Below are 27,464 nucleotides of genomic sequence, written 5' to 3' on the forward strand. Positions count from 1 at the left end.
TCATTTATATTAATTTGATAATTTTTGGTCATGTATCTTTTTGTAAGCTGCAATGGTTATTATTTTCAATAATCACTTTTAGGCCACGTTCACACGTTTAGTATTTGGTCAGTTTTTTACCACAGTATCTGTAAACCAAAACCAGAAGAGGGTGATATATACAGAAGTGGGGACGTGTTTCTATTATACTTTTCTTCTGATTGCTCCACTCCTGGTTTTGGCTTACAAATCCTGAGGGAAAATACCGATCACATACTAAATTTGTGAACCTGGCCTTAATTTGTTATGCTGTAAGCTGATCGTAAACACATTCTGGCAGTCTGATGAGACTTGCAGTTCCACTATACAAATGAATGCAAGTCATAAATGTGTAGGTAGATTATTGCATCAGAAGAGGTTATGTGTTGCACAATGTCCAGTAATTGTGGCCTTCGTTAAGGACTACATCCATCCTTTTCCAACAATAACTAATGCTGGCACGTCTGATGTCAGTACAAAGGACTCCTCCTCTGGAGTCACGCAGCGCCCCTAGCGTTCTTCTATGGATTAGCAGCCCAGATGAGCAGCTTTCCCCAGCCGCAGAAACCATTCTGCCCGTGTCCCTCCCATGCCTGCTTGCCTGCCTTCCCTTCTAGATCCACAGAGCTCACTGAGGTACAGTAAATCTACATTTACAGACTAGTTCTTGTTGTAGTGGTGCATGCTGTAGACACGGGGCTGTAGGCTATATGTGCTGGAGCCAGGCAGGAGTCCATAATGGCAGACCTGCTGCGCAAGCCTTCCATTTATTCTCTAGATAGAAGCGATGCTATGACGTGTTTTATGTCATCTGAGTAGTAGATGGCATAGGGTAGGTGTGGGCACCCCAGAACTTTCCTCTTCTGCCACCCAATGTGAATAAATGAGCATTGTAGCTGTGGCCCTGTTATGTGATGGGCAGGCTCTTTGTTCTCTGCATAAGGAAGAATGAATTGTGATTTTCTGCCAGGGTTTCATGCCTGGCAGCAGTATGCCAGGCTACGCATGGCAGTGCCAGGAGCATTCCCTGTGTAAGATGTAAGATGATGCCATGCTAGTGGTTAGCATTAGTACTTCAGTGTAACAAGGGGGTGTCTAATGCCCCCTGCCCCCTGGTTCTGCTGCAAATGTCACTGGGAGGCCATACAATGCCTCTTCTTACATGTGGAGTATGCTCTGCCTGTTTACAAACATGGATGGAGGGTTGGATACATTGGAAGTCAGCAGGGGAAGCGCAGGGCTTTGTTCTCTGTGATGGCTCCATGGAAATGATGGACAGATACATGGATAAAACAGGGAGAGTGATGATGCCAGGACCAGATGACATTGTGGTGAGGATGTGGCTGTGTTACATGTTCTGTAGCGGAGAGGTGTAGCTTTCAGTGAAGCAAATGGTGAAATAAACAAAGGACACCAAAAGTGTCACAACATAAATATAGTGTCAATTTAAGAATAAGAACTTCTGATCCCTGACATTGGGACACCCAGAGGGCACACAAAGGGCATCCAAACAGCCAAGAGGAGATACCTGATACCGTTCTCTGCGCCCATGTTCATAGGAAGCAAAAAAGCCTGTTTTTAAGAGGTCAAAGAGGTGGATCTTCATCCCATTGGCTTTCTGCTTGTGTTTTGTGGGCTATCGAGTGGACGTGCAGCTTTTAATAGGACACCAGGTCCCCTCTAAGGGAACATTATTATTAGCATTGTTGTATGAAGCTTGAAAACTACGGTGCATTGTTGTATTCTTACTTTGTAGGTACACTGCCATAGCTTGAGAAGGAAGGTATGCTCAACCACAGGCAATGACACTCGAAAAGATAGGTTACCCCTTTTTTGGCGTATCTTTTGTTTGGTTTGACTTCCAGGTGTATGGCTCACATTTGTTTTTCTCGGATCTGCTCTATAAACACAAGATCCGGTATGTAAATCCAGTAGGTACAGCCAACCACACTGTTTGGCACTGCTCCTTTATAGTCAGCACAGTAGTGCAGCACCTCTATGTAGTTTACATTCATATATGGGTTTTCGGTTTTGTTTTTAACACACTAAGCTTACAACTGCATGTGGCATTGTAAAATAAACGATGCGCTCCGTTATTGACCTTTCACCAAATTCTTCGTGTTGGACTGGACACATAATAATGGCTGCAGAGCGAATAAAACATTTTGTGAATTTTGCTTCTCCTTGCAGAGAGATTAGCAATCAAAGTATTTGGCATCTAATGACTTCACTTTTGTAAGGTCCAAGTGGGTGTTATCAGATAGCAACTCCTACAGGGAGAAGTACTGGCCCCCAATGAAAACACCCTCTTAGGGTATGTGTACACACTGCGGATTTTGCTGCGGATCCGCAGCGGACTTGACGCTGCGGATCCGCAGCAGTTTTCCCAAAGTTTACAGTACCATGTAAACCTATGGGAAAAAAAAACGCTGTGCACATGCTGCGGAAAATTCCGCGCGGAAATGCAGCGGATTATTTTCCGCAGCATGTCAATTCTGCGGATTCCGCAGCGGTTTTCAACATGCACCAATAGGAAAGTGCAGTTGAAAACCCGCCGAGGAATCCGCAGAAGAAACCGCGAGAAAATCCGCAGTGAAAATTGCAGTGGTTTTGCACTGCGGATTTTCCAAATCCGCTGCGGAAAAATCCGCAGCAGAATCCGCAACGTGTGCCCATACCCTTAGACTTAAAGTTAACTCATCAGGTGCCATGTCAGGTAATATCTCCGCAACGGAGAGGAGAAATGAAAAACAAACAGAAACGTTTTATTGCGCTCTGCAGGCACTACTGTATCGTGTGTCCAGACCAATGTGTGAAATGTAGTGAAAAGTCCTCTGGTCATTGCTTAACTACCAGTCTCTGTTTGCTGTACAAGTATGTGACCACTCCATCCATGTTTTTAGTGAACTGCTTTTTTAATTATTCTGTGGAATGGGCGGTCAATATCAGGTCAGATGGGATTTGGAACCTGGCATGGTCACAAAGCTGCTGTTAGCAGGTCCCATGGCTTCCAGAAGCACATACTATACAGAGTTGGAACATCACAGCTTGGGACTTTGTGCAGTGACCGCTCCGGAGTGCTGCAGCCCATCACCTATTCCCTTCAGAACCCAATACTGACTCTACAGAATGAATCAGGCTGTGGTTTTCCAGCGCCATACTCTGTATACTTCCAGCAGCTGCAGGATTGGCTTACACTCTATGTGGGAGTCTCTAGTGTAGGACACACATATCTGATGTTGCAATGTTGAATTCCTGGAGAGGTGAAGGCCAAAAGAACACATTTTAGCCTCCATCTAGAAAATAGGGGCCTTTAAAAGAACCTGTAACCATTTTTTTTTCATATTGAACTGGACAGTTGATATAATAGGCGCTGCAGAGCAGAATAAAACTTTTATTTTTTCTAATTTCGCCTCTGTTGTGAAGATAATAGGAATCAAAGAATTCAGCACCTAAACATTTAATTATTTTTAAGCCCAAATGGGCATTACCAAATATATTTAACTGGGGGGTGGGGGTTCTGACACTGATCAATTGTAAGCAGGCAACAACACGCGGGAAAACAGAACACGTCCCCGCTATATCTTAGATCAGGCTGAGTGTGAGACATGTACTGACCATCCGCCTGCTCTCCTCACTGCAGTTACCACATGTGCTGGAGCACAGCAGACCTGAGTGTGACTGAGACCTTTCAGCTCAGTGTAATATGCTGCCCAGAAGCTCCCATGTTACATATAGAAACTTATACTGTGCAGGATATTTATTTGTAAGATGTCTTTGCATAGAAAACTGGATGTGATTTACTTAATTCAGTTAGTATAAATATAATAGTTTTTATAGTTGGTGGTTCATATTGTGAATCCTAGGTGATCTCAATTGTATCAAATGTGAAATGCCTAAAGCAGTCATGATATTTGTAGCATAGATCAACACATGGGACGTGAGTACATTTTCTATTTACCCCCTTCCCTGCCGCTAATACGCTATATACCTTTGGCAGCAGGTAGGCCCATACATCTTTTTTAAAAAAGTGCAAAGATAAAGCCACATGGGAAGAAATTAAAAAAGGCAACATATGTAACATTTTAATCTCTTAAAGGGTTTTTCCATATAGACCTATTTGCACCCCAGGGTTTTCTCCACAAATCTATGTTCCTGTGCCATTTTAAGAGGTCGAGCCAAAAGAACTAGGATATTCGCAGGATTGTATCCAGTATACGCTTATAAGGGTATGTTTCCACAGTCAGGAAACCTTCAGGATTTGCTGCGGATTGGACGCTCCGTTCAGCCGCAGTGTCCAATCCGCAGCATCCAGATGTTACAGCATAGTGGAGGGGATTTTATGAAATCCCGTCTCCACTATGTGTGCGGGGCCACACAATTTTCCAATTTTCAAACTTTTAATTTTTGTGCCCTTAAATCAGAGAGATATATCACACAACATAGTTAATAAATAACATTTCCCACATGTTTACTTTACATCAGCACAAATTTGGAAACATAATTTTTTTTGTTAGGCAGTTAGAAGGGTTAAAAGTTGACCAGGAATTTCTCATTTTTCCAACAAAATTTACAAAACCATTTTTTAAGGACCTCATCACATTTGAAGTGACTTTCAGGTACCTATATGACAGCAAGTACCCGAACGTGACACCATTCTAAAAACTGCACCACTCAATGTGTTCAAAATAACATTCAAGAATCACAGAATCATAGAATGATAGAGTTGGAAGGGACCTCCTGGGTCATCTGGTCCAACCCCTTGCTCAAAGCAGGATTCACTAAATCTTTCCAGACAGATGTCTGTCCAGCCTCTGTTTGAAAACGTCCATGGAAGGAGAACTCAGTCACCACCTCTCGTGGCAGCCTGTTCCACTCATTGATCACCGTCACTGTCAAAAGTTTTTTCTAATATCTAATCTGTGTCTCCTCCCATTCAGGTTAATCCCATTGCTTCTAGTCTTTCCTTGTGTAAATGAGAATAAAGATGATCCTTCTACAATGTGACAGCCCTTGAGATATTTGTAGACAGCTATTAAGTCTCCTCTCAGTCTTCTTTTTTTGCAAGCTAAACATTCCCAAATCCTGCAACTGTTCCTCATAGGACATGGTTTGCAGACGGGTCACCATTCTGGTCGCTCTTCTCTGAACTTGCTCCAGTTTGTTGATGTCTTTTTTAAAATGTGGTGCCCCAAACTGGACACAGTATTTCAGATGAGGTCTGACCAAAGAGGAGTAGAGGGCAATAATGACTTCGTGTGATCTAGACTGTATGCTTCTGTTAATACATCCCAGAATTGTATTTGCCTTTTTTGCTGCGGCATCACATTGTTGACTCATGTTCAGTTCATGATCTATTAGTATACCCAAGTCTATTTCACATGTGCTGTTCCTTAGCCCTATTCCTCCTATTCTGTAAATGCTTTTTTTCATTTTTGTTGCCCAGATGTAGTACTTTGCATTTTTCCTTGTTAAAAACCATTCTGTTAGTTGCTGCCCACTGCTCCAGTTTATTTAAATATTTTTGAATCCTCTCTTTCTCTAGTATTAGCGATCCCTCCTAGCTTTGTGTCATCAGCAAATTTAATTAGTGTACCCTCAATTTCTTCATCTAAATGATTGATAAAGATGTTGAACAATACAGGGCCCAGGACAGAACTCTGTGATACCCCACTTGAGACATTCTTCCATCTGGATGTGCAGCCATTTACGACCACTCTTTGGGCCCTGTCATTGTTGTGGATTCTGTTTTTGGGCTCCCTCTGGTGGTTACAACTGGTACTGGGTGACTTTGGTGGGTTGCGGTCTCTGGTTTCCACCTGTCCATCAGAGGCTGGGTGTTTCCTATTTAACCTGGCCTTCCTGTCATTCCCTTGCCGGCTATCAATGTATCAGTGTGTCTCTGTTACCTTTGCTACCTGCTCCTAGGCCTTCAAGACAAGCTAAGTCTGGATTTCCCTGTTTCATGTTTGCTTTCATGTTTTTTGTCCAGCTTGCAGATATGTAATTCTCTGCTGCTGGTTGCTCTAGTGGGCTGAAATTACCACTCATGTACCATGAGTTGGCACATGAGTTTAAGTAATTTCAGGATGGTATTTTGAAGGGTTTTAAGCTGACCGCGCAGTTCACCTTTTGTATCCTCTGCTATCTAGCTTAAGCGGGCCTCATTTTGCTGAATCTGTTTTCATAACTACGTTTGTGCCTTCCTCTCATTTCACCGTCATTATATGTGGGGGGCTGCTATTTCTGTGGGAATATTTATCTGGAGGCAAGATAGGTCTGTGATTCTTCTGATAGGGGTAGCTAGATCTCCGGCTGGCGCGAGACGTCTAGAGTCCCCCCAGGAACGTTCCCCGGCTGCTGTTAGTTGAGTGTTGAGGTTCAGGATCGCGGTCAGCTCAGGTTCCATCACCCTAGAGCTCGTCCTGTTTTTGCCCGTGTTATGTGTTTAATTCCCTGCCATTGGGAACATGACAGTCATTAAGCCAGTTATGAATCCACCTAACAGTTGCCTTGTCCATTCCATACTTAGTAATTTTTTCAATAAGGACGATGTGAGATACTTTTTCAAATGCTTTGCTGAAGTCAAGATATACTATATCTACAGCATTTCCCTGATCCACCCAGTCAGTGATTTTGTCATAGAAGGAAATTAAGTTAGTCTGACATGACTCATTAGTTACAAACCCATGCTGACTCTGGTTAATCACTTCATTCTTATCCCGGTGCTTACATACATGTTGTTTAACCCCTTAATCCCATATGACGTACTATCCCATCAAGGTGACCTGGGACTTAATTCCCAGTGACGGGATAGTACGTCATATGCGATCGGCCGCGCTCACGGGGGGAGCGCGGCCGATCACGGCCGGGTGTCAGCTGACTAGTGCAGCTGACATCTGGCCCCGGCACATTAACCCCCGGCACACTGCGATCAATCATGATCGCAGTGTTCCGGCGGTATAGGGAAGCATCGCGCAGGGAGGGTGCTCCCTGCGTGCTTCCCTGAGACCCCCGGAGCAACGCGATGTGATCGCGTTGCTCCGAGGTCTCTTACCTCCTCCTCCCTGCAGCAGGCCCGGATCCAAAATGGCCACGGGGCTGCATCCGGGTCCTGCAGGGAGGTGGCTTACCAAGCACCTGCTCAGAGCAGGCGCTGGTAAGCCTGCAGCGCTGTAAGTCAGATCGCTGATCTGACAGAGTGCTGTGCAAACTGTCAGATCAGCGATCTGTGATGTCCCCCCCGGGACAAAGTAAAAAAGTAAAAAAAAAAAAATTTCCACATGTGTAAAAAAAATAATTCCTAAATAAAGAAAAAAATATATATATTATTCCCATAAATACATTTCTTTATTTAAATAAATAAAAAAAAAATAAAAGTACACATATTTAGTATCGCCGCATCCGTAATGACCGACCTTATAGGTCGGTCATAGGTCATAGGACTGTCCCACTAGTTAACCCCTTCAGTGAACACCGTAAAAAAAAAAACGAGGCAAAAAACAACGCTTTATTATCATACTGCCGAAACAAAAAGTGGAATAACACGCGATCAAAAAGACGGATATAAATACCCATGGTACCGCTGAAAACGTCATCTTATCCCGCAAAAAACGAGCCGCCACACAGCATCATCAGCAAAAAAATGAAAAAGTTATTGTCCTCAGAATAAAGCGATGCCAAAATAATTATTTTTTCTATAAAATAGTTTTTATCGTATAAAAGCGCCAAAACATAAAAAAATGATATAAATGAGGTATCGCTGTAATTGTACTGACCCGAAGAATAATCCATTAATTAATTATCCATTTTACCAAACACGGAACAGTATAAACGCCCTCCCCAAAAGAAATTCATGAATAGCTGGTTTTTGGTCATTCTGCCTCACAAAAATCGGAATAAAAAGCGATCAAAAATGTCACGTGCCCGAAAATGTTACCAATAAAAACGTCAACTCGTCCCGCAAAAAACAAGACCTCACATGACTCTGTGGACCAAAATATGGAAAAATTATAGGTCTCAAAATGTGGAGACGCAAAAACTTTTTTGCTATAAAAAGCGTCTTTTAGTGTGTGACAGCTGCCAATCATAAAAATCCGCTATAAAAGTAAATCAAACCCCCCTTCATCACCCCCTTAGTTAGGGAAAAATAATAAAATTAAAAAAATGTATTTATTTCCATTTTCACGTTAGGGCTAGGGTTAGGGTTAGGGTTGGGGCTAGGGTTGGGGCTAAAGTTAGGGTTAGGGTTGGGGCTAAAGTTAGGGTTAGGGTTGGGGCTAAAGTTAGGGTTAGGGTTGGGGCTAAAGTTAGGGTTAGGGTTGGGGCTAAAGATAGGCTTAGGGTTTGGATTACATTTACAGCTGGAATTAGAGTTAGGGGTGTGTCAGGGTTAGGGGTGTGGTTAGGGTTACCATTGGGATTAGGGTTAGGGGTGTGTTTGGATTAGGGTTTCAGTTAGAATTGGGGAGTGTCCACTGTTTAGGCACATCAGGGGCTCTCCAAACGCGACATGGCGTCCGATCTCAATTCCAGCCAATTCTGTGTTGAAAAAGTAAAACAGTGCTCCTTCCCTTCTGAGCTCTCCCGTGCGCCCAAACAGGGGTTTACCCCAACATATGGGGAATCAGCGTACTCGGGACAAATTGGACAACAACTTTTGGGGTCCAAGTTCTCTTGTTACCCTTGGGAAAATAAAAATTTGGGGGGCTTAAAATCATTTTTGTGGGATAAAAAAGATATTTTATTTTCACGGCTCTGCGTTGTAAACTGTAGTGAAACACTTGGGGGTTCAAAGTTCTCACAACACATCTAGATAAGTTCCTTGGGAGGTCTAGTGTTTCCAATATGGTGTCACTTATGGGGGTTTCTACTGTTTGGGTACATCGGGGGCTCTGCAAATACAACGTGACGCCTGCAGACCAATCTATCTAAGTCTGCATTCCAAATGGCGCTCCTTCCCTTCCGAACTCTGCCATGCGCCCAAACAGTGGTTCCCTCCCACATATGGGGTATCAGCGTACTCAGGACAAATTGGACAACAACTTTTGGGGTCCAATTTCTCCTGTTACCCTTGGGAAAATATAAAACTAGGGGCTAAAAAATCATTTTTGTGGAAAAAAATTTTTTTTTTATTTTCACGGCTCTGCGTTATAAACTGTAGTGAAACACTTGGGGGTTCAAAGCTCTCAAAACACATCTAGATAAATTCCTTAGGGGGTCTACTTTCCAAAATGGTGTCACTTGTGGGGGGTTTTAATGTTTAGGCACATCAGGGGCTCTCCATACGCAACATGGTGTCCCATCTCAATTCCAGTCAATTTTGCATTGAAAAGTCAAACGGCGCTCCTTCCCTTCCGAGCTCTGCCATGTGCCCAAACAGTCGTTTACCCCCACATATTGGGTATCAGCGTACTCAGGACAAATTGCACAACAACTTTTGGGGTCCAATTTCTTCTCTTACCCTCGGGAAAATAAAAAATTGAGGGCGAAAAGATCATTTTTGTGAAAAAATTTGATTTTTTTTATTTTTACGGCTCTGCATTATAAACTTCTGTGAAGCACTTGTTGGGTCAAAGTGCTCACCACACATCTAGATAAGTTCCTTAAGGGGTCTACTTTCCAAAATGGTGTCACTTGTGGGGGGTTTCAATGTTTAGGCACATCAGGGGCTCTCCAAATGCAACATGGCGTCCCATCTCAATTCCAGTCAATTTTGCATTGAAAAGTCAAATGGTGCTCCTTCCCTTCCGAGCTCTACTGTGCGCCCAAACAGTGGTTTACACCCACATATGGGGTATCAGCGTACTCAGGACAAATTGCACAACAACTTTTGGGGTCCATTTTCTCCTGTTACCCTTGGTAAAATAAAACAAATTGGAGCTGAAATAAATTTTGTGTGAGAAAAAGTTAATAAGCCTCCTTACCTTGACAAGCCAGCTGGTATGTCACTCTCCATAAGGAGAAACGTTACCCCTTGGACCCCATTTTTATTAAAACATTCCAAAAATTCCTGTGAAACACCTGAAGGGTTAATAAACTTCTTGAATGTGGTTTTGAGTACCTTGAGGGGTGCAGTTTTTAGAATGGTGTCACACTTGGGTATTTTCTATCATATAGACCCCTCAAAATGACTTCAAATGAGATGTGGTCGCTAAAAAAAATGGTTTTGTAAAAATGAGAAATTGCTGGTCAACTTTTAACCCTTATAACTCCCTAACAAAAAAAATTTTGGTTCCAAAATTGTGCTGATGTAAAGTAGACATGTGGGAAATGTTACTTACTAAGTATTTTGTGTGACATATCTCTGTGATTTAAGGGCATAAAAATTCAAAGTTGGAAAATTGCAAAATTTTCAAAATTTTCACCAAATTTCCATTTTTTTCACAAATAAGCGCAAGTTATATCGAAGAAATTTTACCACTATCATGAAGTACAATATGTCACGAGAAAACCGTGTTAGAATCGCCAAGATCCGTTGAAGCATTCCAGAGTTATAACCTCATAAAGGGACAGTGGTCAGAATTGTAAAAATTGGCCCGGTCATTAATGTGCAAACCACCCTCGGGGCTTAAGGGGTTAATAATTTGCTCAAAGATCTTTCCTGGTATGGAAGCCAGACTCACCGGCCTATAGTTCCCTGGGTCCACCTTCTTCCCCTTTTTGAAGATAGGAACGACATTTGCTCTTCTCCAGTCTTCTGGGACTTCTCCTGTTCTCCAATAATTTTCAAAGATTATGGAGAGTGGTTCAAAGAAGTTATTAACCCTTCAGTTGCTTCACTAGAACTGAAGCAATGTGGAAGGAAAAAATGAACATTTTACTTTTTTCACAAAAATTTTTAATTTAGACCCAAACTATTTTTATTTTCACAAGGGTAACAGGAGAAAATGGATCCCAGAATTTGTTGTGCAATTTCTCCTGAGTACGCCGATAGCCCATATGTGGGAGAAATCTACTATTTGGGCGCACGGCAGGGCTCGGAAGAGAAGGAGCACTGTTTGAATTTTTTAACACAAAATTGTCTGGAATCGAGAGCAGATGCCATGTCGCATTTGGAGAGTCCCTGATGGGCCTAAACAGTAGAAACCCTCCACAAGTGACCCCATTTTGGAAACCACACCCATCAAGGATTTCATCCAGATGTATAGTGAGCATTTTGAGCCCGCAAGCACAACACACAATTTGATAACATTAGATTGTCATATTGAATATGTTGTCAGTTGAGCGCAAATGCTCGCTACTCCAGTTTGCATTAGGTGCCTGTTTTGCGGCTGTTAGACACCCAAAAAAACCATGTGGGGAGTAGCGATACTCTGTGCATACCCGAGCACCAGATGCAAATTCGAGTAGTGAGCACTTGCGCTCAACACTAGCCATCATATCGTCATTTTTTTTTATTTTGAAAAAGAACAATTTTAACTCCAACCCTAAACCTAACACAAGCCTAACCCCAACCCTAACTCTAACCCTAACTGCAAAGAATGGAAAAAATATATATATTTTATAAGTTTTTTCTAACTAAGGGGGTGACAAATGGGGATTTGGTTTTCAATTTTTTTTATTCTGATCACTGTGAGAGAGTCTATCACAGTGATCAGAAAGAACTAATAGGAAAAATTCCCTATTGTTGCCGGGTACTGGCCGGCAGATCTGCTGGCACTGTTACGTATAAAGAGACAGAGTCCAAGTTCAACTTAAAACAGACAACTTTACTGGTTTCTTTTCTCAGCACATCCATGTCTATTGCAGCATCAACATAGGGTTCCACACAGTTTATATCCTTCGCTTTCCCTGTGCTTTCCCTCATGTCCTTCAGCATGTTCCCGGATCGTACTGTCTTGTCCGGTATCGCAGCGTCCTCCCTGTCCAGCTTCACGACACTTAGGAGTTCCCATGTCCGCTTCACAACAGACAAAAGGGCAGATGCCCACGTAGTAAGCTGCCACATGATAGAGCCACCAGCGTTCCTGTGTTGCTGCAATTCCTGATCTCCTGGCCTTGGACGTCTGGGCTTCTAGCTTCCAACGGGGCCCACTGTGTTGCCCCAGGCTTCAGGGCCTTCTGGGACTGCCTGGGCTCTCTGGCCCTCCTGGGCTGTCTGAGCTCCCTGGCCCTTCTGACAAACAGCAGGAAGCTTACTATCTTATCCCACAGTTGGCCCCTCCTATGTTAACTAGTTCCTAACTCTATGTCCCTATCTCTATAGTATTCTAACATGCCCCCCTCTAGTGGCTAAACTACTTACTACGCTTTCCCTAATATTCTATATACATATAGCAGCATACAGGGCAAAATTAACTTATCCAGACAAATAAGATATACATGACAATATTTACAGATCAATAATCACTTAACCGGGACATGTTTGGGGTCAAGGCAGTCTCTGTGACCCCCTACATATCGGCAGTCATTAAGGGGTTAATAGTGTTGTTCCTATCCTTGCAGTACACAGAAAGGCGAGCCTTCGTACACCGCATGGTTATCTTATAATTTATGTCATAACATGCTAGCCATACACGGTTAGTACCATCTGCAGTCCTTTTTCCCCTCCCTTTAGTCCCTTTCAGTATCCTGCTGTTATCTAGGTACTTAGTTGTAGCCATTTATTGGCTGCAGAGGTCACATGGGTAGTCGGGGACGTAGTTGCTGCACCACAGGGAAAAAAGACTGTTGGGGAGGACATGGCAGCACTGGAATAAATGGCACATTTATCAGGTGGCTAGTAGGTCTCTTATTGTTGTATCGCATTTTCCTCCTTTGGCCAATTTCTTCTGATATTGGAAAACTCCTTAATAATAAGGGAATGTTAAAGGATTTGTCCACTACTATTATGAAAGGCTCCAGAATGGTGTAAAGATAAAAAATAGTTACTGTACTCCCCTCCTGTGCTGGTGGTTCTCCTTTGCTCTCAGCACTGTGTGCCCTATTGCGGCCACTATTTAGCTGCTGCTTCTTCTGCTGGGATGAAGTATGAAGATTGCATTGCAAAACTGCAATAAAACAGTCTGCATTTTTTCATATGTGGTTTGATGCAGTTTTAGGCTACTTTTACAATTGCCATGTTTTTTGCAGCCCGTTTTTGCGTGTCTTTTTTGCGGGCCGTGTCGCCACAATTTCCATAGTCTGCTGCAATAACGGACCGCAAAAAACTTGTGGCTCGATGTTTTTCAGGTTTCCAATACTATGAAAACAGTATCGGAAAAAAAAAATGGCATCCGCAAAAACGGAAGCCACGGTGCACCGCAAAAACAAACTTCCATTGATTTTCAATGGGGGCCGTGTCCGTAAGCCGTGAAAAAGATCAGGCGGGTCTGATCTTTTTTCACCGCCGTAAATACGGCCCTCTGTGAAATTATTGCGGCCGGTTTTTGCGGGCCGGTATGTGTAAGGGTACCGTTTCACAGTGGCACTTTGGTCGCTACGACGGTACGATCCGTGACGTTCCAGCGATATAGTTACGATCTCGCTGTGTCTGACACGCTACTGCGTTCAGGGACCCCGCTGAGAATCGTACGTCGTAGCAGATCATTTGAAACTTTATTTCGTCGCTGGATCACCCGCTGTCATCGCTGCATCGGCGTGTTTGACGCCGATGCAGCGATGTCTTCACTGGTAACCAGGGTAAATATCGGGTTACTAAGCGCATGGCCGCGCTTAGTAACCCGATGTTTACCCTGGTTACCATTGTAAATGTAAAAAAAAAACCCCACTACATACTTTCATTACGGTGCCTGTCACGTCCCTGGGCGTCCGCTTCCCTGCACTCCTCCTGCATCCTGTGTCAGCGCCGGCCGGCCGTACATCAGAGCACAGCGGTGACGTCACCGCTCTGCTTTACGGCCGCGCTTACACAGGATGCAGGAGGAGTGCAGGGAAGCGGACACCCGGGGACGTGACAGGCACCGGAATGTGAGTATGTGTTTTTTTTTTTTACATTTACAATGGTAACCAGGGTAAACATCGGGTTACTAAGCGTGGCCCTGCGCTTAGTAACCCGATGTTTACCCTGGTTACCCGGAGACCTCGGCATCGTTGGTCGCTGGAGAGCTGTCTGTGTGACAGCTCTCCAGCGACCACACAACGACTTTCCAACGATCACGGCCAGGTCGTATCGCTGGTCGTGATCGTTGGAAAGTTGCAGAGTGTGACGGTACCCTAAGAGAAGCCTTATCATCAAAACAAATGCAACTTAAGATTGTCCAGTAGGTGATCATTCTGTAGGGATAGACTGCTATTGACAAGAGGCATGGTAATGACTAGTTGTCAATGTATTCATACATTCATGGTCGGACTGGGGTGCCAAGGGCCCACCAGTAATATGACTCTGGGGGCCACTGTTCAGCTACATGAAAATATTACTTTATGCTCATTCACAAATGTACCTATGCTTCTATAGAGTAAATGGTGGTTTGCTGAATGGTGAGATAATGGCTAAGGGTACATTTCCACTGGCGAGGAAAACGGACGAGTGCAATCCGATAAAAAATCGGATTGCACTCGGACCAATGTTATTCAATAGGTGTCTTTTCATTTGCGATTTTTTTCTCAGCCGAAATCGGACTGAGAAAAAAATCGCAGCAAGCTGCGTATTGCTGCGATTCTCGGACGAGACTCGCCAATGCAAGTCAATGGGTGCGAGAAAAAAATCGCACAGCACTCGCACCATGCGAGTACTGTCCGATTTTTACGCACCGGTGTCCTTTGAAAAGCCGGTAATTCAGCGCGGTGTACAGTAAAATCACACTGACAGGTTAGAATAGAGTAGATATATACACATAGAATGTGTATATATACATATATATATGTCAGTGAGACACCTATATATGTATATTTATATTTAATGCAGCGCTAGATAGCATAAAAGCCGCTAATTCAATTACCGGCTTTTTCTTTCTCCTTCCCAAACCCGACAGGATATGAGACATGGTTTACATACAGTAAACCATCTCATATCCCCCTTTTTTTTGCATATTCCACACTACTAATGTTAGTAGTGTGTATGTGCAAAATTTGGCCGCTGTAGCTGCTCAAATAAAGGGTTAAATGGCGGAAAAAATTGGTGTGGGCTCCCGCGCAATTTTCTCCGCCAGAGTGGTAAAGCCAGTGACTGAGGGCAGATATTAATAGCCAGGAGAGGGTCCATGGTTATTGGCCCCCGTGGCTACAAACATCTGCCCCCAGCCACCCCAGAAAAGGCACATCTGGAAGATGCGCCTATTCTGGCACTTGGCCACTCTCTTCCCACTCCCGTGTAGCGGTGGGATATGGGGTAATGAAGGGTTAATGTCACCTTGCTATTGTAAGGTGACATTAAGCCAGATTAATAATGGAGAGGCGTCAATTATGACACCTATCCATTATTAATCCAATTGTTTGAAAGGGTTAAAAAACACACACACACATGATTTAAAAGTATTTTAATGAAATAAACACAGCGGTTGTTTTAATATTTTATTGCTCTCTCAATCCATTTGCTGACCCTCGCTTGGCAAAACAATAAACACACAATATACATACCTTCTGCTGACCCGTCACGTCCCACGAAGTAATCCATCTGAAGGGGTTAAAATAATTTACAAGCAGGAGCCCTGCAAATGCAGCTGTGCTCCGTGCCTGTAATCCCCGGCGAATGAAGGAAATGTAGGTCATTGACCTACATTTCCTTCAGTCGCGGTGATGCGCCCCCTGGTGGATGTCCTCATATGACCTGGAGCGTGGGAAAAAGTTCCCAGGCTGCAGTTCATGAGAACATCCACCAGAGGGCGCATCACCACGACTGAATGTAAGTATAGATCACTCTGCTTTCCTTTCAGCACCCGGGGATTACAGGCACGAGCGAGTGGTTTATCGCAGCTCTGCCTGTAATATTAGTTAACCCCTTCAGATGGATTACCTCGTGGGACCTGACAGTTCATCAGAGAGGGTATGTATATTGTGTGTTTATTGTTTTGCCAAGCGAGGGTGTTGCTGATGGATTGAGAGAGCAATAAAATACTAAAACAACCTGTTTGTTTCTTTCATTAAAATACTTTTAAATCGTGTGTGTGTGTTTTTTAACCCTTTCAAACAATTGGATTAATAATGGATAGGTGTCATAATTGACGCCTCTCCATTATTAATCTGGCTTAATGTCACCTTACAATAGCAAGGTGGCATTAACCCTTCATTACCCCATATCCCACCGCTACAGGGAGTGGGAAGAGAGTGGCCAAGTGCCAGAATAGGCGCATCTTCCAGATGTGCCTTTTCTGGGGTGGCTGGGGGCAGATGTTTTTAGCCACGGGGGGGGGGGCAATAACCATGGTACATCCCTAGGCTATTAATATCTGCCCTCAGTCACTGGCTTTACCACTCTGGCGGAGAAAATTGCGCGGGAGCCCACGCCAATTTTTTCCGCCATTTAACCCTTTATTTGAGCAGCTACAGCGGCCAAATTTTGCACATACACACTACTAACATTAGTAGTGTGGAATATGCAAAAAAAAGGGGGATATGAGATGGTTTACTGTATGTAAACCATGTCTCATATCCTGTCGGGTTTGGGAAGGAGAAAGAAAAAGCCGGTACTTGAATTAGCGGCTTTTATGCTATCTTGCGCTGCATTAAATATAAATATACATATATAGGTGTCTTACTGACATATATATATGTATATATACCTATTCTATGTGTATATATCTACTCTATTCTAACCTGTCAGTGTGATTTTACTGTACACGGCGCTGATTTGCCGGCTTTTCAAAGGACACCGGTGCGTAAAAATCGGACAGCAATACGGATGTCATACTGATGTCATACGGATGATGCGATTAAAAATCGCATTGCACTCGCATGACAATCGCATACGTTACATCCGTTTTTTCGGTCCAGATTACGGACCGATTTGTCTCTCGCCAGTGGAAATGTACCCTAAGTCTGTACCTACTGAAGCAAGTAGATTGTGCCATACTGTTCATACAGTGGGGTGAGGAGCCCACTTCTGCACACCTGTGGACTAGTCGAAGCTTGGATATATTACCACTTTTTTAGTAACTGAAATGACAATCCATGGCAATTCAGGGATTTATATTCACACCTTTATATAGACCTTCATCATCTGGTGGGGTTGCAATATGCCTTGGGTCCAGGAGGTCTTCTCTTATTTTAGGAGCCACTTAGTTTACGTGTATCATTTACGTGTTCTAACTGCATTTCTCATGGAAAGAACACTTACCTGTTATGGTCTATGTCAGGTACGGACTGGGGCTGAAATTCAGCCCTGGCATTTGAGATCACACAGGCCCATGGTGTCCCGCCCCGAGCACCAGATGGGATATATTACTAATATTACCTTGGATGGTGGAAAGCAAGATTTACTACAAGACCAATATTTCTAATGATATCAATGTCACAACTCTTAACAGTATGGGTGTCTTCAGTGGCGTAACTTGAAACTCATGGGCCTCGATGTGAAAGCTCCAACAGGGCCCCCAAATATTTTAAATGTTTAATAGCAATAGTCTTTTTCTATAGGCCAAAGGGACTTTTCGGGCCCCCTAGGCTCCAGGGCCCGGGTGTGATTGTAACCCCCGCACCTGTTGTAGTTACGCCCCTCGGTGTCTTGAGAGCACTGATTCTGTTAACAATGTAGCAGACGAGGCGGCCCACGACCAGACAGGTGGCCCACGACCAGACAGGCCCTTCTGGCATTTGCCGGAATTGCCAGATGGCCAGTCCGGCCCTGGCCTATGTGTATGTTCACACTTCTACCTTTTTGATCGATTTGTTCACAGATTTCCCATTCAAACCAATGTGTCCTTGAAGAAAACGTCTGCCGTTCACGTGTGAGCCGGGCGCTGCTTTTTACTGTTAATAGGAGAAACTTGGACTTTTTTTTCTCTTGCATGTGAGAAAATGGATGTCACAATGATGGTAAAGATGGAAACACAGACCCAAATGGCCTAGGTCTGAGTGTGCTTTATCCGATTATGGTCCGTGTGCCCGTTCCCACTGTCAGTGCGGCAGCAGAGGTTTTATTGCACCTCCTGGGGTCGTTGTAAGGATTGTTGGGGGAAACATAATGACTAAAGCAATGCACTGGCTGTTTGCCATAGCAACCAATCACATTCATGCTTTTATGGTCCAATTCGTCTTTGAAAATTGAAAGCTGCAACCCGATTGGTCGCTGTGTGGCTGCTCCTTCGCTGTTTTCCGTTGCTCCAGGCCTCTTCCCTCATGCTCGGCCATCTAAGCATAACCGAACAGCGGAAAGTGAGGAAATCTGCTCCCATGTGAGAACACACAGCACTAGAAGCAGCCTACTTAATGGGTTAAAGGTCTCCGCGAGAGGCCCACACTACTGTGCTCCTTAGCAACAGTAACCATGGTGAGGCCGTGCTCCATGGAGGGGCGAGATTTCCTTCCCATAGAGCTAATGGGCGGGAATGTTTAGAATGACGTCACGACATTCCAGCCAATAGCAGCTAGCTCTGGTGACGTGGTTCCCGGGACGGCGCACACAGCGTGCATTGGTGGGTAGCGCTGCCCCTGTATTCTGGAGGGTATATGGGCGCCCGGACCGGCGATATATCGCGACACTACGGCTGTAGGGGGACACTGAAAACTGTGAGTGTGAGCGAAGTGTGTGCGCTGCAGGGAGTGTGGCGGTGACGAGCGCCTACTGCTCTGTACAGGCCGAGGAGGACAAAGGGAACAGTGGGGGATGCAGGGAGCTGTGTGAGGAGAGATGCAACATGGCTCCTCCGTGCTCCGCACAGCCCCCGTCCGCGCAGCGTCACTGGCCCAGCTGCCACGGGGCAGGCTATTGTTCTCTGGTGGCAGCTGGGCCACGACTCCCACATTCTTCTGCTTTGCCTTCATGACTGATGCAGTTTTTAGTCGTTTTACGATTTTCTGCAAATTGATAAATTCTGCAGAAAAATCCACACAATTTAGTGTACATGCATCACTGTGGATTTTCCTGCAGGTTTCTTGAGAAATTCAGCTGGAATTTCTGCACCATATCGAGATCCTGTGACCAGATCCCTAAGGTGGGGGTGCACAACCTGCGGCCGGGGGTCACGGGCCCCCAATACACCTGTGCGGCCCTCAACCATCCGCATAGTGTCATGGAGAAGACCCCTGTGCAGCAGCGTGGTCATGTGTGGGCCAGCCATGTTTTGGCAGAATTGGTCCTGACACATAAAGGAGTAGGTGAGACTAGTGCGGTTCTATTAATTTCTGGGAGAAGGGAAACATTGGACTGTTTCGGGGTCTGTCGTATCCTACAATGCAGAGTGCAGGGTCTCATCCAGCTGTCATACTCATTATAGAGGGGCACCCCAACCCTCCTGATAGGTGGGAGACCTATAAATGGGACCACCCCTATCAGGTGCATGTGTATTGTACGTACTTTCTATATGCAGTGAACGTCTCCAGAGGTAATACTAATATTGTGGCCATGGGCTTGTTTGATTGGACCCAAAAAGGTTGTGTTTTGCTCTAATATGTTTGGGGGCTCCGGCTGACTGATCTTTGGAGATGTAGATTGGACTTGTCCAATTTCAGACTGCCGATTCCATTGTTTTTCCCAAGATAATCCGCTGGCAGAGATGCGTCAGTTTCCTTTTTTCACCATGTACGTGAGATTCTTAAATTCTGTTCTACTGTAATATTCACTTTTTTTTTTTTTTTTTACAAAAGTCTACTTGGCAGGAGATACATTCAATGCAAGTACTTATGTCCCCCCCCAAAATTGAGAAAAGTATTCCAGGAGTGATACCTTTATTGGCTAACCAGAGAAATTAACATTTGCAATGTAGCCAATAAAGGTATCACTCCTTGAATACTTTTCTCAATTGTTTAGGGGACATAAGTATTTACATCGAATGTATCTCCTGCTGAGTAGTCTTGTACAAAAAAAAAAAAAAGTGAATATAAGTGACAGAACTATCACTAATACGATCATTCTATGCACATAGTGCCCGATACATCAAGACTGGTGCTGTTCATGCTGGTCTTGATGAGGGAATGTGCTGGATTCAGACAATCCTACTTCAGTCCCTGCTGGCTATAGGCTGTGCATTATCCAATCGGAGGCCAGCAGCTGACTGGGGGCGCATGGCAGTGATGTCATGCACTTGCACGCTGAAGTCAGCTACGTGGATTATAGGCTGTGCATTATACTATGTGGCTGGCTACGGGCTGTGCATTATACTACGTGGCTGGCTATGGGCTGTGCATTATACTACGTGGCTGGCTATGGGCTGTGCATTATACTACGTGGCTGGCTATGGGCTGTGCATTATACTACGTGGCTGGCTACGGGCTGTGCATTATACTACGTGGCTGGCTACGGGCTGTGCATTATACTACGTGGCTGGCTACGGGCTGTGCATTATACTACGTGGCTGGCTACGGGCTGTGCATTATACTACGTGGCTGGCTACGGGCTGTGCATTATACTACGTGGATAGCTACGGGCTGTGCCTTATACTACGTGGCTGGCTATGGGGCTGTGCATTATACTACGTGGATGGCTACCGGCTGTGCATTATACTACGTGGATGGCTACCGGCTGTGCATTAAACTACGCAGATGCCTCTTTAGTTTCCTGTGGTCCATGTACTACCTTTATGTGCTGTATTATATTGTGGAAGTGGATTTTTTGTTTAGATGTTAGGCTACGTTCACATTTGCGTTGTGCGCCGCAGCGTCGGCGCCGCAACGCACAACGCAAACAAAAACGCAGCAAAACGCATGCACAACGCTGCGTTTTGCGCCGCATGCGTCCTTTTTTTGATTGATTTTGGACGCAGCAAAAATGCAACTTGCTGCGTCCTCTGCGCCCGGACGCGGGCGCCGCAGGGACGCATGCGGCGCAAAACGCAAGTGCGACGCATGTCCATGCGCCCCCATGTTAAATATGGGGGCGCATGACGCATGCGGCGACGCTGCGGCGCAGACCGCAAATGTGAACGTAGAGTTAGCTATTTCCATAGAACCAGTGTTTGGTTTTGGAAACAAGACTTTTTAAGTCATAACAAAGACCCCATTTTTTTTTATTTATTTTTTATAAAAGGGAGTTTTCCATTTATTGATTTTTACAATACACGCAAGACGTGTAATATCTGAAACTCAAGCTAATAAGATCATTCTTTATGATGTACTTTGTAGGTAAACTGATGGACCCCAGTAGGAGTCAGCTGGACACAGACTTCTCTCAGCAGGAGGCACCATGCTTCATTGTAGAAGACTCACAGCCAGAAAGTTTGGGAACAGAAGTAGATCTGGACCATGCACGCTTCGGTCTGCTTGCACAACATCTTCCACAGCTGGAATCACAAGTAGAAAGCCCGGTCATGGTAAGAATTGTAAATATCCAAACAAAAAAGGTGTTAAACTGCACCCATAGGCTATGTGCACATGTAAGAAAAGAGGTGCAGAATTATCTGCACAAAATCTGCATCTGGCAGAATCTGCAGCTACGTTTTTAGTGCGTTTTTAGTGCAGATTTTATTTCTATAATGGAGGGGTGCAGAAACACTGCAGAACTGCACAAAAGAAGTGACATGCACTTCTTTGAAATCTGCAGCGTTTCTGCGCAGATTTTTCTGCACCATGTGCACAGCTTTTTTTTTTCACATTGATTTACATTGTACTGTAAATCACAGTGCAGTTCTGCAGCGTTTCTGCTGCAGAAAAATCTGCTGCAGATCTGCACCAATTCTGCACTAAATCTGCATCGTGTGCACATACTTTTAATCGTCCAAGTCTTTCAAGACCAAGAGGAGCACGTCAAAACCAGGGAATCCATCCCAGAGTGTGTTCCATATCCAGATAAATCAAAACACAGCGCCTCAAACTACTGAAGATTAAATCTTACATTTTATTCTGCCTCCTGTGCCACAGGAGGCTGAATAAAATGTAAGATTTAGGCTATGTGCACACGTTCAGGATTTCTTGCAGAAAATTCCTGAGAAAAACCTGAAATTTTCTGCAAGAAATCTGCATGCGTTTTTGCCGCGTTTTTGGTGCATTTTTTTCCGGACATTTCCCAATGCATTTTATAGTGGGAAATCCGCAAAATTAATGAACATGCTGCGTTTTTTACCACGATGCGGTTTTTTTTTCGGAAAAAAATGCATCGTGCACAAAACATGCGAAATTCATTCTAAATGATGGGATGCATATTGTATGCTGTTTTTTTGCGGTTTTATAGCGTTTTTATTGGGAAAAAACGTGAAAAAAACCGCGAAAAATCAGCAACGTGTGCACACCTTAGGGTATGTGCACACGTCCGGAAAGTATGCATAAATTTCCTGAGAAAATCCTGAGGTTTTCCGCAGGAATTCTGCATGCGTTTTTGTCGCGTTTTTTCTTCCGGAGGTTCCCAATGCAATAATATAGTGGGAAATCCGCTGAAAATCCTCAAAATTAATGAATATGCTGCGTATTTTTACGCATGCGTTTTTTTTTAACGGGAAAATACCCCACATATGCACAAAAGCTGCAGAAACCATTAAAAATGATGGGATGTTTAATGTATGCGTTTTTTTAAGTGTTTTTGCCGCCGAAAAAACGTGCAATAAACGCGAAAAATCCGCAAATAAGCCGGAACGTCTGCACATACCCTTAGGGTTTTTCGCAGAAAAAAACGCACCATGTGCACAAAACATGCAGAATGCATTCTAAATGATAGGATGCATAATGTATGCGTTTTTAATGAGTTTTTATAGCGCGAAAAAACCTGAACGCGTACACATAGCCTTAATCTTCACTATAGTTTGAGTCGCTGTTTTTTGATTTATCTGGATATGGTAAGAATTATAGTCCTACTTATTTTATTCTTCTATTTTGATGTAATTATTATAAATGCATTAAAGGGAACTTGTCACCCCCAAAATGGAAGTCTAGCTAAGCCCACCGGCATCAGGGGCTTATGTACAGCATTCTTTAATGCTGTAGATAATCCCCCGATGTATCCTGAAAGATGAGAAAAAGAGGTTAGATTATACTCACCCAGGGGCGGTCCGATCCGATGGGCGTAGCGGTCCGATCCGGGGCCTCCTATCTTGATAGGATGATGTCCTCTTGTCTTCACGCTCCGGCGCAGGCGTACTTTGCCCTGTTGAGGGCAGAGCAAAGTACTGCAGTGCTCAGACGCCGGGCCTCTCTGACCTTTCCCAGGCCCTGCGCACTTCAGTACTTTGCTCTGCCCTCAACAGGGCAGACAAAGTACGCCTGCGCTGGAGCGGCGGCATGAAGACAAGAAGAGGACGTGATCGTAAGAAGATGGGAGGCCCCGGACCGGACCGCGACACCCATCGGACCGGACGCCCCTGGGTGAGTATAATCTAACCTTTTTTTTTCCATCTTTCAGGATACATCGGGGGCTTATCTACAGTATTCCACAATGCTGTAGATAAGGCCCTGATGCCAGTGGGCTTAGCTCAACTTCCATTTTGGGGGTGACAGGTTCCCTTTAAGACTTGTCAAATGGTATAGTATTAATGAAAATAATGCTTCTAATAAAATGTGTGCCAATTACTATGGTTTAAGTGAATTTACTGTTAAATTCTGGTCTGCAAATGTTACATTTACAGAGTGATTTGGTGAGGAAATTATCACACAAATAGTCTGACCTATATACTTTCTCAAAAAAATAAATGCAACACTAAAATCTCATATCCTAGATATCAGTGAATGAAATAAAACCTAACAATGGCAATAAAACCTAAAAATGATCAATGTACAATTGTGGCCAAAAGTATTGACACCTTTGTAATTCTGTCAGATAATACTCAGTTTCTTCCTGAAAATGATTGCAAACACAAATTCTTTGTTATTATTATCTTCATTTAATTTGTCTTAAATTAAAAAACACAAAAGAGAATGAAGCAAAAAGCAAAACATTGATCATTTCACACACAACTCCAAAAATGGTCCAGACAAAAGTATTGGCACCCTCAGTCTAATACTTGGTTGCACAACCTTTAGCCAAAATAACTGCGACCAACCGCTTCCGGTAACCATCAATGAGTTTCTTACAATGCTCTGCTGGAATTTTAGACCATTATTCTTTGGCAAACTGCTCCAGGTCCCTGATATTTGAAGGGTGCCTTCTCCAAACTGCCATTTTTAGATCTCTCCACAGGTGCTCTATGGGATTCAGGTCTGGACTCATTGCTGGCCGCCTTAGAAGTCTCCAGTGCTTTCTCTCAAACCATTTTCTAGTGCTTTTTGAAGTGTGTTTTGGGTCATTGTCCTGCTGGAAGACCCATGACCTCTGAGGGAGACCCAGCTTTCTCACACTGGGCCCTACATTATGCTGCAAAATTTGTTGGTAGTCTTCAGACTTCATAATGCCATGCACACGATCAAGCAGTCCAGTGCCAGAGGCAGCAAACAACCCCAAAACATCAGGGAACCTCCGCCATGTTTGACTGTAGGGACTGTGTTCTTTTCTTTGAATGCCTTTTTTTTTCCTCCTGTAAACTCTATGTTGATGCCTTTGCCCAAAAAGCTCTACTTTTGTCTCATCTGACCAGAGCACATTCTTCCAAAACGTTTTAGGCTTTTTCAGGTAAGTTTTGGCAAACTCCAGCCTGGCTTTTTTATGTCTCGGGGTAAGAAGTGGGGTCTTCCTGGGTCTCCTACCATACAGTCCCTTTTCATTCAGACGCCGACGGATAGTACGGGTTGACACTGTTGTACCCTCGGACTGCAGGGCAGCTTGAACTTGTTTGGATGTTAGTCGAGGTTCTTTATCCAACATCCGCACAATTTTGCGTTGAAATCTCTTGTCAATTTTTCTTTTCCGTCCACATCTAGGGAGGTTAGCCACAGTGCCATGGGCTTTAAACTTCTTGATGACACTGCGCACGGTAGACACAGGAACATTCAGGTCTTTGGAGATGGACTTGTAGCCTTGAGATTGCTCATGCTTCCTCACAATTTGGTTTTTCAAGTCCTCAGACAGTTCTTTGGTCTTCTTTCTTTTCTCCATGCTGAATGTGGTACATACAAGGACACAGGACAGAGGTTGAGTCAACTTTAATCCATGTCAACTGGCTGCAAGTGTGATTTAGTTATTGCCAACACCTGTTAGGTGCCACAGGTAAGTTACAGGTGCTGTTAATTACACAAATTAGAGAAGCATCACATTATGTTTCGAACAGTGCCAATACTTTTGTCCACCTCCGTTTTTATGTTTGGTGTGGAATTATATCCAATTTGGCTTTAGGACAATTCTTTTTGTGTTTTTTTCATTTAAGACAAATTAAATGAAGATAATAATACCAAAGATTTTGTGTTTGCAATCATTTTCAGGAAGAAACTGAGTATTATCTGACAGAATTGCAGGGGTGTCAATACTTTTGGCCACAACTGTAAATCACAACTAATATCCCACGGAGGTCTGGAGTTGGAATGATGCTCAAAATCAAAGTGGAAAATGAAGTTATAGGCTGATCCAACTTCAGTGGAAATTCCTCAAGACAAGGAAATGATGCTCAGTAGTGTGTGTGGCCTCCACGTGCCTGTATGACTTCCCTACAATGCTTGGGCATGCTCCTGATGAGGCGGCGGATGGTTTCCTGAGGGATCTCCTCCCTGACCTGGACTAAAGCATCCGCCAACTCCTGGACAGTCTGTGGTGCAACGTGACTTTGGTGTATGGTGCGAGATGTGATGTCCCAGATGTGTTCAATAGGATTCAGGTCTGGGGAACGGGCGGGCCAGTCCATAGCTTCAATGCCTTCATCTTGCAGGAACTGCTAACACACTCCAGCCACAAGAGGTCTGGCATTGTCCTGCATTAGAACCCAGGGCCAACCGCACCAGCATATGGTCTCACAAGGGGTCTGAGGATCTCTTCTCGGTAGCTAATGGCAGTCAGGCTACCTCTGGCGAGCACATGGAGGGCTGTGCGGCCCTCCAAAGAAATGCCACCCCACACCATTACTGACCCACTGCCAAACCTCTCATGCTGAAGGATGTTGCAGGCAGCAGATCGCTCTCCATGGCGTCTCCAGACTCTGTCACGTCTGTCACGTGCTCAGTGTGAACCTGCTTTCATCTGTGAAGAGCACAGGGCGCCAGTTTCTAACCATTTGTGCAGACACATGCACATTTGTGGCCTGCTGGCGGTCATTTTGCAGGGCTCTGGCAGTACTCGTCCTGTTCCTCCTTGCACAAAGGCTGAGGTAGCGGTCCTGCTGCTGGGTTATTGCCCTCCTTTGACCCTCTCCACGTCTCCTGGTGTACTGGCCTGTCTCCTGGTAGCGCCTTCAGCCTCTGGACACTACGCTGACAGACACAGCGAACCTTCTTGCCACAGCTTGCATTGATGTGCCATCCTGGATGAGCTGCACTACCTGAGCCACTTGTGTGGGTTGTAGAGTCCATATCATGCTACCACGAGTGTGAAAGCACATCCAACATTCAAAAGTGACCAAAACATGAGCCAGAAAGCATTGGTACTGAGATGTGGTCTGTGGTCCCCACCTGCAGAACCACTCCTTTATTGAGTGTGTCTTGATAGTTGCCAATAATTTCCATCTGTTGTCTATTCCATTTGCACAACAACATGTGAAATTGATTGTCAAACAGTGTTGCTTCCTAAGTGGACAGTTTGATTTTACAGAAGTTTGATTTACTTGCAGTTATATTCTGTTGTTTAAGTGTTCCCTTTTTATATTTTTTTACTCTGTCGCCTCATTGGGGGGCACAGGACCATGGGTGTTAGGCTGCTGTCCACTAGGAGGCGACACTATGCATAATCTTGAAAAGATTAACCATGGCTCCTCCTCTGCAGTATACACCCCTGGACGGCGTCAGTCTTCTCCAGTTTTTGCTTAGGCATAGGAGGCACACCTAAAATTTTTTATTTTTTTTTTTACTCTGTTTTTTCCGACGGGATAACAGATGAAGAAAAGTCGGTCTCCTGGGAGACTCCCGGCATGGCTCCTTCCTTGGCCCCCTATTACGGGGTGCCCGGTTGAAGTCGAGATGGCTATTCCCCATGTCGCTCCTTCCCCTGTCCCTCGGGTGCTGGTTCGAAGTCGAGACCCCCCTCTCCTTCCCCAATTTCTTTTGGTCTCTGGGTTGAGGTTGAGGCGAGGATAAAGCCCCCTGATGGTGACAGCAGCACCCTCCCTAATCCCCCTCTGGGGGCATTAGGTTGAGACGCCTCAGGTAGGGCCTGTACAGGCCGCACTCTGCAGCTCCCAGCATGGGGCAGCACACCGCGCCTGCATCCAGGGACCCCAGCCCAGCTGCAGGCTCCTGTCGGGGCCGGGGTGAGTGCAGGCAGGCATGGCACAGACAGACACAGGGCTCCCTGCGCCCCTGTCTCTGCGGCAGCACTAGCTCTATACTGCCTCAGGGGGACCCCTCACAGGGCCCCCCTTCTGCTTATAGCCCCACCGCTATCCTGCCATTAAATCCGGGGGGGGGGGGGGGGG

The 27,464-nt window shown here is 44.6% G+C and overlaps 1 protein-coding gene across 3 annotated transcripts in view; it reads left to right on the forward strand.

Moving 5' to 3' along the window:
• The first annotated feature begins 522 nt into the window (after positions 1–522).
• The window catches only part of TP53BP1 (tumor protein p53 binding protein 1), a 173,450-nt gene continuing 146,508 nt past the window's right edge, over positions 523–27,464 (forward strand). The window contains exons 1-2 of one of the 3 annotated variants that reach the window (XM_077263609.1): positions 523–654; positions 21,175–21,362. In XM_077263609.1, the coding sequence (XP_077119724.1) occupies positions 21,183–21,362 (180 nt within the window). In that variant the 5' untranslated portion in view covers positions 523–654; positions 21,175–21,182. Of the gene's footprint in view, positions 655–18,411; positions 18,625–21,174; positions 21,363–27,464 lie in introns of those variants that run through there. The other 2 variants (XM_077263610.1, XM_077263608.1) reach the window with 2 other exon arrangements.

This window comes from Ranitomeya variabilis, chromosome 5 (genome assembly GCF_051348905.1).
Source record: "Ranitomeya variabilis isolate aRanVar5 chromosome 5, aRanVar5.hap1, whole genome shotgun sequence".
NCBI classification, from domain to species: Eukaryota; Metazoa; Chordata; class Amphibia; order Anura; family Dendrobatidae; genus Ranitomeya; species Ranitomeya variabilis.